Genomic DNA, 15,909 nt, shown 5'->3' on the forward strand with positions numbered 1-15,909 from the left:
TAAGTTCCAGAGTCTCATAATATAATACCTAAAATGCCCAGGTTTCAATAGAAGATTATTTGTCATACCAAAAATCAGGAAAGTCTCACACTGAAAAAAGACAGTGAATAGATGCTAATGTCAAGAAGACAGAAGTGTTAACAATTATCTAAGGAAGGTTTTTGTTAGTTTGTTTTTGTTTTTCTGAAATTTTTTACATTTAAATTTAAATTCCAGCATAGTTAACATACAGTGTTATATTAGCTGCAGGTGTAAAATATAGTGATTCAACAATTCTATACATTACCCAGTGCTCATCATGATACGTGTACTCTTAATCCCCTTCACCTCTTTCACCCATCCCCCACCCAATTCCTCTCTGTTAACCATATGTTCTCTATAGTTAAGAGTGTTTGTTTTTGTTTGTTTTATCTCCCCCCCTTTTGTTTATTTATTTTGTTTCTTAAGTTCTACATATGAGTAAAATCATATGATGTTGGTCTTTCTCTGACTGACTCATTTCCCTCTAGCTTTATAGTCTCTAGCTCTATCCATGTTGTTGCAAATGACAAGATCTCATCCTTTATTATGACTGAATAATATTCCTGTGTGTGTGTGTGTGTGTGTGTGTGTGTGTACTACATCTTTATCCATTCACCCACTGATGGACACACCACACTTTCGTCTTGTGGCTATTGTAAATAATGGTGTAGGGGCACAGGGCTGGCTCAGTCTGGAGAGCATGTGACTCTTGATCTCATGGTTGTGAGTTTGAGCCCCACATTGGGTACAGAGATTAGTTAAATAAATAAATAAATAAATAAATAAATAAATAAATAAATAAAAATAATAATGCTGTAATAAACACAGGGGTGCATATATCCTTTTGAATTAGTGTTTTTATATCCTTTGGGTAAATGCCCAGTACTGTGATTACTGGGTCATAGGATATTTCTATGTTTTTTTGAAGAACCTCCATACTGTCTTCCACAGTGGCTGCACCAGTTTGCATTCCCATCAATAATGCATGGGGGTTCTTTTTTCTCCACATCCTCACCAACCCTTGTTGTTTCTTGTGTTTTTGATTTTAGCCATTCTGACAGGTGTGAGGTGATATTTCATTGTAGTTTTGATTTGCATTTCCCTGATGATGAGGGTATGTTGAGCATCTTTTCATGTGTCTATTGGCCATCTGGATGTCTTCTTTGGAGAAATGTCTGTTCATGTCTTCTGCCCATTTTTAAATGGATTATTTGTTTTTTGTTTGTTTGTTTGGTGTTGACGTTTTATAAGTTCTTTATATATTTTGGATACTAACCCTTTATTGGATGTGTCATTTGCAAATATCTTCTCCTATTGGTAGTTTGTCTTTTAGTTTTGTTGATTGTTTCCTTTGCTGAGCAGAAGTTTTTTTATTTTGATGTAGTCCCAATAGTTTATTTTTCTTTTGTTTCCTTTGCCCCAGGAGACATATCTAGAAAACATTGCTATGGCTGATGTCAGAGAAATTACTGCCTGTGCTATCTTCTATGGATTTTTATTGTTTCAGGTCTCACAAGTAAGTCCTTAATCTATTTTGAATTTATTTTTGTGTATGGTGTGGGAAAGCAGTCCTAGTTTCATTCTTTTGCATGTAGCTGTCCAGTTTTCCCAGTACCATTCGTTAAAGAGACTGTCTTTTTCTCACAACATATTCTTGCTTCCCTTGTCAAATATTACTTGACCATATAATTGTGGGTTTGTTTCTGGGCTTCCTATCCTTTTCCATTGATTTATGTGTCATTTTTGTGCCAACACCATACTATTTTTTGATTATATAACTTTGTAGTATAACTTGAAACCTGGAATTGTGATTTCTCCAGCTTTGCTTTTGTCTTTTTTTTTTTTTTAAGATTTTACTTATTTATTTGACAGAGAGAGACACAGCGAGAGAGGGAAACAGCAGGGGAGAGTGGGAGAGGGAGAAGCAGGCTTCCCGCGGAGCCGGGAGCCCGATGCGGGGCTCGATCCCAGGACCCCGAGACCATGACCTGAGCCAAAGGCAGACACTTAATGACTGAGCTACCCAGGCACCCCTGCTTTTCATTTTCAAGATTGCTTTGGCTACTTGGGGTCTTTTGTGGTTCCATGCAAATTTTAGAATTGTTTGTTCTAGTTCTGTGAAAAATGCTGTTGGTGTTTTGATAGATTGCATCAAATCTGTAGATTGCTTTGGGTAGTATGGACATTTTGAGAATATTTGTTTTTTCTAATCCATGAGCATGGAATGTTTGTGTTATCTTTAATTTCTCTTATCAATGTTTTATAGTTTGCAGAGTACAGGTCTTTCACCTCTTTGGTTAGGTTTATTCCTGGGTATCTCATTGTTTTTGGTACAACTGTAAATGGAATTATTTTCTTAATTTCTCTTTCTGCTTCTTCATTATTAGTGTGTAGAAATGCAGTGGATTTCTGTACATTGATTTTGTATTGTGTAACATTACTGAATTCATTTATCAGTTCTAGTAGTTTCTGGTGGAGTCTTCAGGATTTTCTATATATAATATCATGTCATCTGCAAATACTGAAAATTTTACTTCCTCCTTACAAATTTGGATGCTTGTTTTTCTTCTTTAAGATTTTATTTACTTATTTGTCAGAGAGAGAGAGAGCGCGAGCACAAGCAGAGGGAGTGGCAGACAGAGGGAGAAACAGGATCCCTGCTGAGAAAGGAACCTGATGCAGAACTTGATCCCAGGACCCCGGGGATCATGACCCAAGCCAAAGGCAGATGCTTTTAACCAACTGAGCCACCCAGGCATCCCTGGATGTTTTTTATTCCTTTTTCTTGTCTGATTACTGTGGCTAAGATTTACAGTACTATGTTTAGTAAAAGTGGTGAGAATGGACATCCTTGTCTTATTCCTGACCCTAGAGGAAAGCTCTCAGTTTTTCACCATTGAGTATGATGTTAGCTGTCAGTTTTTCATAGATGGCCTTTATTATGTTAAGGCATGTTCCCTCTAAAACTACTTTGTTGAGGGTTTTTATCAATTGAATGGATGGTGTACTTGTCAAATGCTTTTTCTGCATCTACTGAAATGATCATATGCCTTTTCTCTTCTCTTGTTGATGTGATGTATCATGTTGATTGATTTGCAAATATGATCCACCCTATGCATCCTGGGAAGTGAAAAATCACTTACTTGATCATGGTAAGTGATTTTTTTAAAATTTTTATTTATTTATTTATTTGACAGAGAGAGGCAGAGAGCACAAGCAGGAGGAGCGGCAGGCAGAGGGAGAGGGAGAAGCAGACTCCCTGCTGAGCAGGGAGCCCTTTGTGGGGCTCAATCCGAGGACCCTGGGATCATGTCCTGAGCTGAAGGCAGATGCTTACTGGACTGAGCCACCAGGCACCCTGGTAAGTGATTTTTTAATGTATTGTTGGATTTGGTTTGGTAATATTTTGTCAAAGATTTTTGCATCTATATTTATCAGAGATATTGGCCTGTAGTTCTCTTTTTTTGTGGTGTCTTTATCTGGTTTTGGTATCAGGGTAATGCTGGCCTTTATCTGGTTTTTGTATCAAGGTAAAGCTTTCCTTCCTTTTCTATTTTTTGGAATAGTTTGAGGAAAAATAGGTATTAACTCTTCTTTAAATGTTTGGTAGAATTTGCCTGTGAAGGCATCTGGTCCTGGACTTTTGTTGTTGAGGTTTTTAAATTACTAATTCAATTTCATTTCTGGTAATCAGTCTGTTCAAATTTTCTATTTCTTCCTGGTTCAGTTTTGGGAAGTTACAAGTTTCTGGGAATTTATCAATTTTTTCCAGGTTTTCCAATTTGTTGGCATATAATTTTTCATAACATTCTCTTACAATCTTTTGTATTTCTATGGTGTCAGTCGTTATTTCTCTTCTTTCATTTCTGATTTTGTTTATTTGAGTCCTCTCTCCTCTGTTTTTGATGAGTCTGGCTAAAGGTTAATCAATTTTGTTGATCTTTTCAAAGAACCATCTCCTGGTTTCATTGATCTGTTTTAGTGTGTGTGTGTGTTTTAGTTTCTATTTCATTTATTTCTGCTCTAATCTTTATTATTTCCTTTCTTCTTCTGATTTGGGGTTTTGTTTGTTATTCTTTTTCTAGCTCCTTTAGGTGTAATGTAAAGTTGTTTATATCGAGATTTTTTTCTTGCTTCTTGAGGTAGGTAGGCCTGTATTGCTCTAAACTTCTCTCTTGGAACAACTTTTGCTGCATCCTAATGATTTTGGACCATTGTGTTTTCACTTTCTCTATGTATTTTTTAATTTCCTATCTGAGGAATGTTTTAAAGAAACCATCATAAAATGCCTTAACAAGCAATTGCAAACACACTAGAAACATGAAAAAAGAGAAACTCTCAGCAAAGAAATAGAAGATATAAAGAAGAACCAAATGGAAATTTTAGAACTAAAAAATATAATAACCAAAATAAAAACTCAGCAGATGTGCTCAGCAGCAGAACAGAGTGGGACAGAAGAATCTGTGAACTGGAAGACAGAACAATAGAGATCCTAATCTGAACAACTTTGGTCTGAGAAAATAGACCAAAAATAAAAGTAAACAAATTCTCAGGAACCTGTAGGACTATAACAAAAGATCTAATATTCATGTCGTCATCTAAGAAGGAGAGAAGAGCATGTGGGATGGGATATACTGTGGTGACCATCTTTGGAAAATATAATTGGCCTTATCCATGTTGATGCATGGAACTATAGCTTTTTATTTCACTACAATATTCCATTGTATGATTGAGCCCCAATTTATTCATTTTACTATAGTGGGCATTTGGGTTGTTTCTTTTGTTTTTTCCTTTGCTATTATAAACAGTGCTCTATGAATATTCTGGTCATGTCTTCAGAAGTAGAATTGCTGGGTCATCAGGTATGTGAATGTTCACCTTCACCAAATAATGCAAACTTGTTCTTCAAAGTGAGTGTACTAGTTTCTAGTCCCACAGCACTTTAATAGTTACATTTCACCAGGATTTTGTCAATCTTTTCATTTTTTTCCCCACATCAGTGGGCATAAAATGGTAATTTATGATTTTATTTGCATTTCCTTTTTTATTTACAAGGTTGAGTATATTTTCATAAATTTAATGGGCCATTTGTGTTTTCTCTTCTGTAAAATGCCTGCTCATATTTTTGAAAAATGTTCTATTGGATTGATTGTCTTCCTAATTGATTTATAGGATCTGACTACCAAATTTTTAAAAATTTTATGTGTGTAAAATTTTTGTTAGGATTCAGTTCGAATAGCAATAAAGCCATAAATCAATTGGGAAGAAATAACAACTTTATAGTATTGAAACTCTCTATCAGTGAACATGGTGTTGCTCTCCATTTGGTTTTCTTACTGTCTTCCAATAAGGTGCTATAATTTTCCACATAAAGGTTTTGCACATCTTTTGTCAGATTTATTTTCTTTCTTTCTTTTTTTTTTTTAAAGATTTTATTTATTTGACAGAGAGAGACACAGCAAGAGAGGGTACACAAGCTGGGGGAGTGGGAGACGGAGAAGCAGGCTTCCCACTGAGCAGGGAGCCCAATGTGGGGCTCGATCCCAGGACCCTGGGATCCATGCCCTGAGCCGAAGGCAGACGCTCAATGACTGAGCCACCCAGGCGTCCCTGTTAGATTTATTTTCAACTACCTTATATTTTTCATTGCTATTGTAAATTTTTAACTGCATTTTCTAACTTTATTGATGATGTTTATAAATTCATTAGACTTCTATTTATTAGACATTGAATTTATATCTTCTCTCAGGTTCTGGATTGCCTTTTCATTTTGTAGAGTGTCTTGAAGATCACTGGTTTTAAGCATTTTGATTATGATGTCCCTTGGTATAATTTTCTTCATGTTTTTTCTATTTGGGGTTCACTGAGGTTTTTTGCAATTATTGGTAATTTTCATAAATTTGGGAATTTCATGCTGTCATTATTTCACCAAACCATATGCTATGTCTCCCTCTCTCTTCTCTTCTTCTGGAAACTCAATTACATGTATATTGGGTCTTCTATCTTTTTTCTGTCTTAATTTTGAATAGTTTCTACTACTATGTTTTCAAATTCACTAATCATTCTTCATTGTCTAGTCTGCTGCTAATTCTATCAAGTATATTTTTAATCTCACATATTCTATTTTTCTTATCCAGTAATTAAATTTGGGTTTTTGGAAATAGATTTCATGTCTCTTACTATGCTCAGGCTTTGTCTACTTTCTGGAAGATATGGAATATATTTATAATTGTTGTTTTAATGTTCTTATCTACTAATTCTATCATCTGTGTGGTTTCTGGGTCTGTCTCTACTGACTTCTTTTTCTCATTATGGGTCATATTTTCCTACTTCTTCATATACTTGGTAATTTTTTTTCTTGAGAGTATGTCAAGTTTATTAGCTTGTTAGCAAGGTGACCAAAGTATGCTGCTTCAGAGAGGGTGTGAGAAGGAGGGGTGAAATAGTATGGATACAGACGCTTGCCTAAGCAGAACATTGCATATACAGGAAAGGGGGCAACTCTCTTGGCAAGATCGTAGCAACATTAAATCTATATCATTTTATCAGTTGTCACGGAAAACCGTCTGTGTCAGGTGGCCTTAGGTGCCTGTCATCAGTAGCAGAAGACATAACGGAGACACATTGTGTGTGAATTGGAATCACAAGGCTCATCCCCCCAGGAGTGTCTCACGGGCGGATTAGCAGAAGGCAGGAAGCTGTGTCACCTCAGACCAGCAGCTGGCCTCTGCTACAGGAGGGAATTGGAAACAGGTGCTAACCCCACTGCTTTTTCTCAGCCTCAGAGAGGCAACACACTGCAGGTTACCTACCCCTTAGTTCGTGGACAAGCAGGTGTTTCTGTGCAATTTCATTTCTTAGCGGGAATTCTTAGCGGTGCGTCCATCAGCACCTGCGCATTTGTCAGGCCTCTGACCCACCTCTGCAGCCACTTCTGCCGGCTTCACCTCTACGTGGCTCTCTCGCTGGCACCCCTCTGTGCTCCATTATCACTTTCAGGATGACGGCATTAACTCCTGCTCCGGGTCTGTCTCCAGCCCAGATTCACTGTTTCTCCTGGCGTGTCCTTACCGCGTTCTCCGCGGCATATGGTTCCTTGGCGCCAGACCCCTTGCTTTTCCTTGCGTGGTCCCATCTGCCTGCCCTTAGGCCCGGCTCGGACGTAAGCCTCTTTGGGGGTCGGGGGTGTCTGTGGATTCCTGGGCGGGCTCCTCTCGAGTGCTGTGCCAGTGTCACCTTCTCTGTGCCACCCCCAGACACACTTTGTGTCACCCTTGTTACAAGTTAGAATGCTGGGGACCCGTAGCGGGGCAGGCTCTGTGGCACAGTACCTGCCCATTTTTTATTTAGTAGTTGGACAAGGGCAGAGGGAGAAAAGCTTTTACTATATTACATGACCAGCTTCTCTTTTGAACTCGTCAGGATAGTAGGATTTGATGAGCATGTGTGGGATGTTTTATTACTATTCCTAAGGATGCCTTTTCTGTTGGCAATAATACCATTGGACGAACCTTGATGGGCTCTGCCTTTTTCTTGTTCAGGCCTACTATTTCTTCTCTTACTACATGAGCCCCTCTCTCTCCTTTTCTCCCTCTATCCATCCCTTCCTTTCTCCTTCCCTTTTTTTTCTATTTCTGCTGCTACTCCTTAGTTCAGGTCCCTTCTGCTCACAGCTTCTGACTGGTGGCCCATGCACTCCAGCTTGCCTGCTGAATTTCTGATGACCTTTCTAGAGTATCATTGCTAGTGATGTCTGCAGTATGGCCTTGCTGTGACCATGCCATGGGATTTCTCAGTGCGTTCCAGCCTGACTTCTGTTCCTGCCAGCCTGTCTCCTCCCATTCTCCACAGGAGCCAGGCTCTTTCTCTACTTCTCACCATTACTAAGTTGTCCTTCTAGATCTGCCCACACAAAAGTCTTCTATGAACCCCACAGTGCCTGTGGTCAAACATGGTAGTCCCCAGGGTTCTCCAGGTTGTTCTTCCTCTTCCTCTTCGTTTTTGTTTTTTGTTTTTTATAGGGCCGCCTGGGTGGCTCAGTCATTAAGGGTCTGCCTTTGGCTCAGTCATAATCCCAGGGTCTTGGGATTGAGCCCCACATCAGGCTCTCTGCTCAGCGGGAAGCCTGCTTCACCCTCTCCCACTCCCCCTGCTTGTGTTACCTCTCTCATTATAGCTCTCTGTCAAATAAATAAATAAAATCTTAAAAAAATATATTTATTTTAGAGAAAGGAGGGGAGGGGCAGAGGGAAAGGGAGAGAATCTCTAGCAAGCTTCCTACTGAGCAAGGAGCCCCACACTCTGCTCATATCATGACCCTGAGATCATGACCTGAGCCCAAATCAAGAGTTGGATGCTTAATGGATTCAGCCACCCAAGTGCCCCGCCCCTCTTCTTTTTTTAAAATTGTGGTAAAATACACATAATATTTACCAACTTCATCATTTTTAAGTGTACAGTTCAGCGATATTCAATACATCCACATTGTGCAGCCATCACCCCCACAATTCTTTCCATCTTGTAAAACTGGAAGTCTGTATCCATTAACCAGTAACAACCCATTCTCCCCTCTCCCCAGACCCTGGCAACCACCATCCTACTTTCTGTCTTTATGATTTTCATGACACTCAGTTCATCATACCAGTGGAATCATACAGTATTTATTCTTTTGTGACTGGCTTGCTTCACTTAGCATAATATCCTTGAGGCTCATACTTGTAGCATGTGTCAGAATTTCCTTCCTTTTTAAGGCTGAATAATATTTCATAGTATTTATATACCACCTTTTGTTGGTCCATCCATCTGTTGATGGACACTTGGGTTACTTCCATGTTTCACCTATTATAAATAATGCTGCTTGAACATGGGGCTCAGATACCTCTTTGAGACCCTACTTTCAATTCTTTTGGGTATATACAGAGCAGAGTTGCTGGACCATATGGTAATTCTATTTTTAATTTTTTCAGGAACCATACTGCTTTCCACAGTAGCTGTACCATTTTCCATTCCCATCAACAGTGCATGAAGGGGGGGCGCCTGGGTGGCTCAGATGGTTGAGCATCTGCCTTTGGCTCAGGTCATGATCCCGGGGTCCTGAGATTGAGCCCCACATCGGGCTCCTGGCTCAGCGGGGAGTCTGCTTCTCCCTCTGCCTCTCTCCCTGCTCATGCTCTCTCTCTCTCTCTATCTCTGTGTCTCAAATGAATAAATAAAATCTTAAACAAACAAACAAACAAACAAAAAACAGTGCACGAAGGTTCCAATTTCTCCACAGCTTTGCCAACACTTATTTTCTGGGTTTTTGATAGTCGCTATCCTAATGGGTGTGAGGTGATATCTCCATGTAGTTTCAGTTTGCGTTTCCCTGATGATCAGTGACGTTGAACATCTTTCCATGTACTTGGTCAACCATATATGTTCCTTGGAGCAATGTCTATTCAAGTTCTTTGCCCATTTTTTAATTTGGTTCTTCCTAGTTGTTGTTGAGTTTCAGGAGTTCTCTATATATTTTGGATATTAATCCCTGTTTGGGTATATGATCTGCAACTATTTTCTCCTGTTCTGTGAGCTGACCTTTTACTGTGTGGATATCTTTTAATGCATAAAATCTTTTAATTTTCATGAAGTCCAATTCATCTATTTTTTTCTTTTCTTGCCTTTTGTGTCATATCTAAGAAATCATTGCTAAATCCAATGTCATGAAGCTTCTGTCCTAGGATCTCTTCTGAGTTTGACTGTTTTAGGTCTTATGTTAAGGTCCTTTCTTGATCCATTTTGAATTATTTTTTGTATACAGTGTCAAATAAGGGTCCATCTTCATTCTTTGGCGTATGGATACCCAATTTTTCCAGCACCACTTATTGAAAAGACTATCCTTTTTCCCATTGAATGGTCTTGGTACCCTTGTCAAAAATCATTTGACCCCATGTGTGAGGGTTTATTTCTGGGCTCTCTCTTCTATTCATTGATCTATATCTCTTTATGCCATTACCACAGTGCTTTGATTACTGTAGCTTTGTAGTAAGTTTTGAAATCAGGAAACATGAGTCCTCCAGTTTTGATCTTCTTTTTCAAGATTATTTTGCTTATTTGGGGTCCCTTAGAATTCCCCTTATTTGGGGAATTTTAGGATGAGTTTCCCTATTTCTGCCAAAAAAAGAGATTGAAATTTTGATAGAATTGCACTGACTCTGTAGATCACTTTTGACATTTTAATAGTATTAACTCTTCCAATTCGTGAACGTGGGATATGTTTCCAAGTACTTGACTTCTTTAATTTCTTTTGGCATTGTTTTGTAGTTTTCACTGTACAAGTCTTTCACCTCCTTGATTAGGCTAATTTTTTTTAAAGATTTATTTATTTATTTGACAGAGAGAGACACACACAGTGAGAGAGGGAACACAGCAGTGGGAGTGGGAGAGGGAGAAGCAGGCTTCCCGTGGAGCAGGGGGCCTGATACAGGGCTCGATCCCAGGACCGTGGGATCACGACCTGAGCCGAAGGCAGACGCCCAACGACTGAGCCACCCAGGCGCCCTGATTAGGCTAATTCTTAACATTTTAATGCTTTTAATGGTATTGTAAATGGAACTGTTTTTATAATTTCATTTTCAGATTGTGCATTATTTGTGTATAGAAATGCAACTGATTTTTGTGTGCTGACTGTATCCTGCTACTTTGCTGGATTCATTTGTTTTAACAGTTTATTTTTGTGGAATTTTAGGGTTTTCAAAATAAAAGATTATATTATCTATAGAATCTGTAGACAAAGATCGTTGTAATTCTTCCTTTCTGATTTAGATGCCATTTATTTATTTTTCTTGTTTAATCGCTCTGGGTAGAACTCCAGTATTTTTTTCTTAAAGATTTTTTTAAAAATTTAGTTATTTAAGAGAGAGAGAGAGAGACCACATGCATGGGTGCGTGCACGCACGAGTTAACAAGTGGTGGGGAAGGGCAGTGGGAGAGGGATAAGCAGACTCCCTGCTGAGGAGAGAGCCCAGTGTGGGGGCTCGATCCCAGGACCCCAGGATCATGACCTGAGCTGAAAGCAGACGCTTAACTAACTGAGCCACCCAGGTGCCCCACCTTGCTTTGTTTCTGATCTTAGAGGAAATGCTTTCAGTCTTTCACCATTGAATATGATGTTCACTGTGGCTTTTTCATACATGGCTTTTATTATGTAAATATACTTTCCTTTTATTCCTAGTTTGTTGAGGGATTTTATCATGAAAGGGTGTTGAATTTTCTCAAATACTTCTTTTCATCAATCGAGATTATCATGTGGGTTTTTCTTCTTCATTCTGTTAATGTGGAGTATCACACTGATTGATTTTTGTATGTTGTATCATCCTTACATTCCAGGAATAAATCCCACTTGATCTTGTGTATAATCCTTTTAATATGCTGCTGAATTCTGTTTGCTAATATTTTGTTGAGGATTTTTCATCAATATTCATAAGGGATATTGGTCTGTAGCTATCTGCTCTTGTAGTGTCTTTGTGTGGTGTTAGTATCAGGGTTATGCTGGTCTTATAAATGAGTTAGGAAGTGTTTCCTACTCTGTAATTTTTGGGAAAAATCTGAGAAGGATTGGTATTAGTTCTTCTTTTAATATTTCATAGAATTAACCAGTGAAAGCATCAGGTCCAGGGCTTTTCTTTGTTGGAAGATTTTTGATTCCTGATTCAATCTTCTTATTAGTCCTAGGTCTATTCAGATTTTCTTTCTTTTTTTTTTTTTAAGATTTTATTCATTTATTTGACAGAGACACAGTGAGAGAGGGAACACAAGCAGGGGGAGTGAGAAAGGGAGAAGCAGTCTTCCCACTGAGCAGGGAGCCCGATGCTGGGCTCGATCCCAGGACCCTGGGATCATGACCTGAGCCAAAGGCAGGCCCTTAATGACTGAGCCACCGAGGTGCCCCTGGATTTTCTTTTTTTTTATGATTTGGTCTTGGTAGGTTTTTTGTGTCTAGAATTTTTCCATTTCACCTAGGTTATCCAACTTGTTGGTGTATGATAATCATAGTACTCTCTTATAATCCTTTATATTTCTGTAGAATTGTTAAGAATGTCCCCACTTCCATTTTTTATTTTAATTAATTTGAGTGTTCTTTTTTTCTTAGTCTATTTAGCTAAAAGTTTGTCAGTTTTGTTTTTATCGAAGAACTAACTTTTGGTTTCATTGTTTTTCTCTTCTCTATTTTGTTTACTTTGGATTTAATCTTTTTTTTTTAAGATTTTTGTTTATTTGGGTGCCTAGGTGGCTCAATTGGTTAAGCATCTGCCTTTGGCTCAGGTCATGATCCCAGGATCCTAGAATCGAGCCCCACATAGGGCTCCCTGCTCAGTGGGGAGCCCACTTCTCCCTCTCCCTGCCCCCCTTTTTAAAAAAGACTTTATTTATTTATCTGAGAGTGAGAGAGAGCACATGCACAAGCAGGGGAGGAGCAGAGGGAGAGGGAGATGCAGACTATATATATATATGTGTATACACTGTCCTTCTTTATCTTTTATAACCTGCTTTTTTAAAAAAACATTTTAGCTATTTTAGTGAGAGAGCGAGAAAGTGAGAGGAGGGGCCACAGAAGAGGGAGAGAAGCAGATTCCCCACTGAGTGGGGAGTCTGACATGGGCTTGATCCCATGAGCCTGAAATCATGAGCTGAGCTGAAATCAAGATCAGGGTGCTCAACCAACTGAGCCCACCCAGGTGCCCCTCTTATAACCTGTTTTTGATTTAAAGTCTATTTTAGTTAATAGTTTTTTTATTTAAAGTCTGATATCAGTATAGCCATCCCTATTCTTTTTTGGTTACTATTTTCATGGAACATCTTTTTTTTATCCTTTTGATATCAACCTGCTGTGTCTTTGGATATCAGGTGAGTCTCTTACAGAAAGCACATAATTGGATCATGTGTTTTTATCCATTTTTCTAATCTCTGTCTTTTGAAGACTTTGAAGTCTTCAACTTCAAACTTTGAAGAGTTTAATCCATTTGCATTTAAAGTAATTACTGATAAGTAGGGACTTACTTCTGTCATTGTGCTATTTGTTTTCTACATGACTTATAGCCTTTTTGTCACTCATTTCTTGCTAACTTACTATCTTCTTTTGTGTTTATTTGGAGGGGTTTTTTTTGTAGTGAAGTATCTAAATTCCTTTCTCATTTCCTTTTGTGTATATTCTATGGCTATTTTCTTTGTGCTTACCATGGGAATTATACCTAGCATCTTACAGTTGTAACACTCTAATTTGAATTTATACTGACATACAAAAACTCTCTCTATATACAGGTCCTTACCCATTTCTTTCAGTTGTTGATATCACACAATTATATCTTTATACATTGTATATCCCCAAACATAAGTTAATAGTTCTTTAAAATGCATTAGTGTTAGGGTGCTTGGGTAGTTCAGTCGGTTAAGTGAATTTGGCTCAGGTCATGATCTCAGGGTCCTGAGATTGAGTCCCATGTCCGGCTCTACACTCAGTGGGGAGTCTGCTTGTCCCTCTTCCTCTGCCCCTGCTCATTCCTTCTCTTAATAAATACATACATACATACATACATACATACATACATACTTACGTGTTAATTGTGTAGACAACAAGATTTGGAGTTAAAAACCAAAGTTACATTAATACTAGCTTTTACTCTAATAATTTTGTTTAAACATACCAGTCTCTTAAATCATGTAGAAAATGAAAGGTGCAGCCATAAGCCATTGTTACAATAACACTAGCTTTTTTTTTTGCATTTATTCTGCAGAATTTACTCCCGGACCATAAGTTTTTGTTTCTTCAGTTTCTTCTGGGATATCTTTTTCTTCTGTGCAACCTCCTCTTCTGGTTTAGGAACAATCTGCTCTTTTTCAGTAAGGATCATCTCAAAGTGGCAGGGAGAGCTCATGTATGGGTTAATCCAACCATGAGCCTTGTACATTCTATGCTGCATCTTGGAAGCTTTGTTCACCTGGATGTGCTCAATGACCAGAGAATCAACATCCAAACCCTTAAGTTCAGCATTACTCTCTGCATTTTTAAGCATGTGCAGTAAAAATTCATCACTCTTCTTGGGCCACTGACCCTGTGTCCAGCCCCACTGTTTGGCCTGGGCACACCTACAGACTCCACCATTGTAGTGACGGAATGGCACACAGTGCTTCTGTAAAGTGATGTCTTTCAGGTACTTGGTGGCTTTTCGGATATGCATACCCTTGATGGCCTGGGCAGTTTCTCGTGTGTTCTTAAAGTGAACACAAAGATTTGAAACTCTTGATTTACATGATTTCATAGGGTTTTCTGGGTCAAGTGAATAGCGAACCATTTTCAGAGGTCACCTCAGGCTACTTAGGGGAAGAGAACACTAGCTTTTATAATTGCCCATTTACCTTTATTGAGATCTTTATTTCTCTAATGGCTTTGAGTTTAATGTCCTTTCATTTCACCTTGTAGGATTACCTTAAACATTTTTTGCAGGACAGGTCTAGTGGTCACAAACTTCTTCAGCCTTTTTTAAGATCTGAGAATGTCTTAATTTCAGCTTTCTTGGAGTTTGTTGAGCTTCTTGGATGTTTATATTCATATCTTTCATCAAATTTGGGAAGTTTTCAGCCATTATTTCTTTAAATATTCTCTGTTCCCTTTTCTCTTTATGGTATTCTGGTATTCTCACAAATTACATATTGGTCTGACTGATGATGTCCTGCAGGTCTCTTAGGCTCTGTTCACCTTTTTTCAATCTTTTTTCTTTATGTTCCTTAAATTCAAAAATTTCCATTATCCTGTCTTCAAGTTCACTGATTCTTTCTTTTGCCTGCTCTATCCATTTTTTAATTCCTCTAGTGAATTTTTCATTTTGGTTATTGTACTTTATAGCTTCAAAATTTCTTTTTGGTTCATTTTTAGGTTTCCTGTCCCTTTATTGATATTTCCACTTTGTTCACATATCATTTTCTTGACTTTCTTGACATCTTCCTTTATTTCTTTTGAGCATCTTTAATAAAATTGATTTAAGGGCACCTGGGTGGCTCAGTCGGTTAAGCTTCTGCCTTTGGCTCAGGTCATGACCCCAGAATCCTGGGATCGAGCCCCACGTCTGGCTCTCTGCTCAGTGGGGGGCTTGCTTCTCCCTCCCAAACTGCCTGCTGCTCCCCCTGATTGTGCTCTCTCTCTCTCTCTCTGTGTGTTAAATAAATAAATAAATATATATATAAATAAGTAAATAAATAGGACCATTATGTCCTTTTCAGGGATAGTTTCTGTGGGTATTTTTGCTTTTGCTTTTGTTTTTTGTTTGTTTGTTTTGCCTTTGAATGCTCCATACTTTCCTATTTTTCTTTTGTGTTTTTATATACCTTGTCATTTTTGGCTGGACACTGGACATTTTAATCTACTAATGTGGTAACTCTGGAAATCTGATTCTCCCCTTTCCCCAGGGTTTGCTATTCTTTGGTTATTATTTATTTATTTATTTATTTATTTATTTATATTGTTGTATGCTGTCCCTGTGCTGAGGGTCAGCCTGAGGTGTAAACTTAAGGTTTCTTAGGTCTTTTCTGAGCCTTTCTCTGGGCATGCATGGTTGCTTTCTTTTAAAAAAAAATTACATATATATTTCTTATATATTATATATTAAGATTTATTCATTTATTTTATTTTATTTTTTTTAAGATTTATTTATTTGACAGAGAGAGACACAGAGGAGAGGGAACACAAGAAGAGGGAGTAGGAGAGGGAGAAGCAGACTTCCCACTGAGCAGGGAGCCCAATGCGGGGCTCGATTCCAGGATCCTGGGATCATGACGTGAGCAGAAGGCAGATGCTTAACAACTGAGCCACCCAGGCGCCCCTTATTCATTTATTTTAGAAAGACAGAGACAGAGTGC

The 15,909-nt window shown here is 38.3% G+C and overlaps 1 protein-coding gene across 1 annotated transcript; it reads right to left on the bottom strand.

The window, feature by feature from the left end:
* Positions 1-13,793: 13,793 nt before the first annotated feature.
* On the bottom strand, positions 13,794-14,348 carry LOC113909990 (60S ribosomal protein L17-like). Its single transcript, XM_035727837.1, has one exon. The coding sequence runs from the start codon at positions 14,346-14,348 to the stop codon at positions 13,794-13,796; it is 555 nt and encodes a 184-aa protein (XP_035583730.1).
* Positions 14,349-15,909: the final 1,561 nt, after the last annotated feature.

The sequence above is a fragment of the Zalophus californianus genome, chromosome 6 (genome assembly GCF_009762305.2).
Source record: "Zalophus californianus isolate mZalCal1 chromosome 6, mZalCal1.pri.v2, whole genome shotgun sequence".
Classification (NCBI taxonomy): Eukaryota; Metazoa; Chordata; class Mammalia; order Carnivora; family Otariidae; genus Zalophus; species Zalophus californianus.